The sequence below is a fragment of the Rhea americana genome, unplaced genomic scaffold, assembly GCF_003343005.1.
Source record: "Rhea americana isolate MKP2758 unplaced genomic scaffold, rheAme1 scaffold_537, whole genome shotgun sequence".
Taxonomy (NCBI): domain Eukaryota; kingdom Metazoa; phylum Chordata; class Aves; order Rheiformes; family Rheidae; genus Rhea; species Rhea americana.
The window spans coordinates 152,365-154,800 of record NW_028186687.1 but is presented as its reverse complement, the minus strand read 5'-3'; the positions used below and the strand labels follow the sequence as shown (position 1 = coordinate 154,800).

At 67.2% G+C, this 2,436-nt stretch overlaps 1 protein-coding gene across 1 annotated transcript; it reads right to left on the bottom strand.

Moving 5' to 3' along the window:
* Nucleotides 1–5: 5 nt before the first annotated feature.
* On the bottom strand, nucleotides 6–2,400 carry LOC146588154 (protocadherin beta-15-like; the record flags this gene model as incomplete). The annotated part of the gene is made up of 1 exon (XM_085318464.1): nucleotides 6–2,400. A coding segment is annotated over exon 1 (2,223 nt), but the record flags the coding sequence as incomplete, so codon positions are not given.
* Nucleotides 2,401–2,436: the final 36 nt, after the last annotated feature.

Below are 2,436 nucleotides of genomic sequence, written 5' to 3'. Positions count from 1 at the left end.
CAGTAGGCGTGCGGCAGAGTCGCCGTGCCGGCTGCGTCGGCCAGGCTGCTCTGGAAGTCGCCGGGGCCGTAAAGCACGGGGCCCTCTTTCAGCGCCTTCCTCTTGCACACCTTGCAAGCGACGAAGGCTGCGGCCGAAGCGAGGAAGAGGATCGAGACGAAGGCCAGCGAGARGATTAAATAAAGCGTCAGGGAGCCGCCCTCGTCCTCCGCGGCCAGGCCGCTGCGCGGCATGTGCGCGTCCGAGAAGCCATCGAGCAGCAGCGCGCCCAGCGCCGCGGTGGCGGACAGCGGCGGCCGCCCGTTGTCCCGCACCAGGACGACCAGCTTCTGCTTCACGGCGTCCCTCTCCGTCAGCGGCCTCCTCAGCCGCACCTCCCCGCTTTGGGCCCCCACGGCGAAGAGCCCGGGGTCCGTTGCCTTGAGCAGGTGGTACGAAAGCCACGCGTTCTGCCCCGAGTCGGCGTCGACGGCCACCACTTTGGTGACGAGGTAGCCCGCCTCGGCCGACGTGGGCACCAGCTCGCTGGACGGCGGCGAGCTGTCCTGCGCCGGGTGCAGGACCACGGGCGCGTTGTCGTTTTCGTCCACCACCAGGACGCGGATGGTGACGTTGGCGCTGAGGGGCGGCGAGCCCGAGTCGGCGGCGCTCACCACCACCTCCAGCTGCCTCAGCTGCTCGTAGTCCAGCGGCCGCAGCACAAACACGTTCCCGTTCTCGGAGTTCACGGAGACGTAGGAGCGCGGGCCCCGCTCCGCGGGCCGGCCCGGCGCCAGCGAATAGGTCACCTTGGCGTTGGGCCCCACGTCCCGGTCCGTGGCCTGGACGGCCCCGACGAGCGCGGACGGCTCGTTGTTCTCACGCACGTACATGGTGTACGACGTCTGGTTGAAGACGGGCGCGTTGTCGTTGACGTCGGAGATGTCCACCGTGAAGGTCTGCGTGGTCGTGAGGGGCGGGGACCCCGCGTCGGCCGCCGTGACGGCGAGGACGTACTGCGCCGTCTCCTCCCGGTCCAGGGCGCTCGCTGTCACCAGCTCGTAGTAATTCTTGTAGGCGGGCCTCAGCGAGAAAGCCGGCTGCTCCTGCAGCGAACAGACGACCTTCCCGTTGTCCCCGGCGTCCCGGTCCTTAACGACAAAGAGGCCCACCACCGTCCCGGGCAAGGCGCTCTCGGCCAGGGGGCTGCTGAAGGAACTCACCACTAGCTCCGGCGCGTTGTCGTTCACATCCGCCACCTCCACCACCACCTTGCAGAGCGCGGAGAGACCCCCGCCGTCAGTGGCGCGCACGCTGAGCTCGTGTTTCTCCGCCGCTTCGAAATCCAGAGGCTGGCTGACACGAATTTCACCACTCAGCGGGTCGATCTTGAATGCCGAGGGGCTGTGCCCCACCGCTTGACTGAACGAGTAYGATATCTCCCCGTTAACCCCMGCATCCGCGTCAGTTGCGACCACACGGAGAACCACCGAGTCCTCCGGGGCATTTTCCAAAATCTGTCCTCTGTACAGCTCCTGCGTGAAGACGGGAGCGTTGTCATTTRCGTCTAGGAYAAGGATGCGGACCTGGGCCGTCCCGCTGCGGGGCGGAGAGCCCCCGTCCGTGGCAATCAGGCTGAAAGCAATCTCCTCTTGCTCCTCTCTGTCCAGCGCCTTTTCCAGGACTAATTCGACCGACCTGCTGCCTTCACTGAGACTGCGTAAAGAGACGCTGAAATGCTCGTTCTCGGGAGCGATGCTGTAGGCCTGCWGGCTGTTGCTGCCAACATCTAGGTCCCGAGCCCCCTCCAGYGGGAAACGGGACCCCRGMTCGCTCRTTTCCGGGATCTTAAAAGTCACTTGTTCCTCCGGGAAAACTGGCGCGTGGTCATTGATATCCTCTACGGCCACTTCGATGCGAAAGAACTGCAGCGGGTTRGCCAGCAGTAACTCAAAGGGGACGGTGCACGTGAYGGCCTGGCCGCAGATCTCCTCCCGATCGATCCTCTCCCTAACTGCCAGGCGGCCGGTGCGGGGGTCTAAGCGAAAATACTGCCGGCTGTCCTCCGAAACAAGGCGGGCCTCGCGAGCCCGCAGCTGCGCCRCGTCCAGCCCCACGTCCTTGGCGACATGAGCCACCAGGGAGCCRCTCTCCCTCTCCTCGGCGACGGAGTAGCGAACGGGCTCGGAGCGAGCCTGCGGCACGCACAGAAAAGCACAGAGACAAAGCACTTGCCTTGCAGACGCCATGCCGGGCTCGGCGGACGCGCCGCGTCTCGCGGATCGCTGCCCGCTCCTCCGGGGCAATTCGCGCTCGGAAAGCCGGCAGCCTCGCGGGCGGGCGCCCCTGCTCGCCGAGTCCGCTCCGCGGCGCCGAGGGCGGCCGAGGTGGCCCGGCAGCGGCTCGCTCCGAGCACCGCCAGCCGCCCCGCCCGCCGCCGCCGCCTCCCCGCGCCGC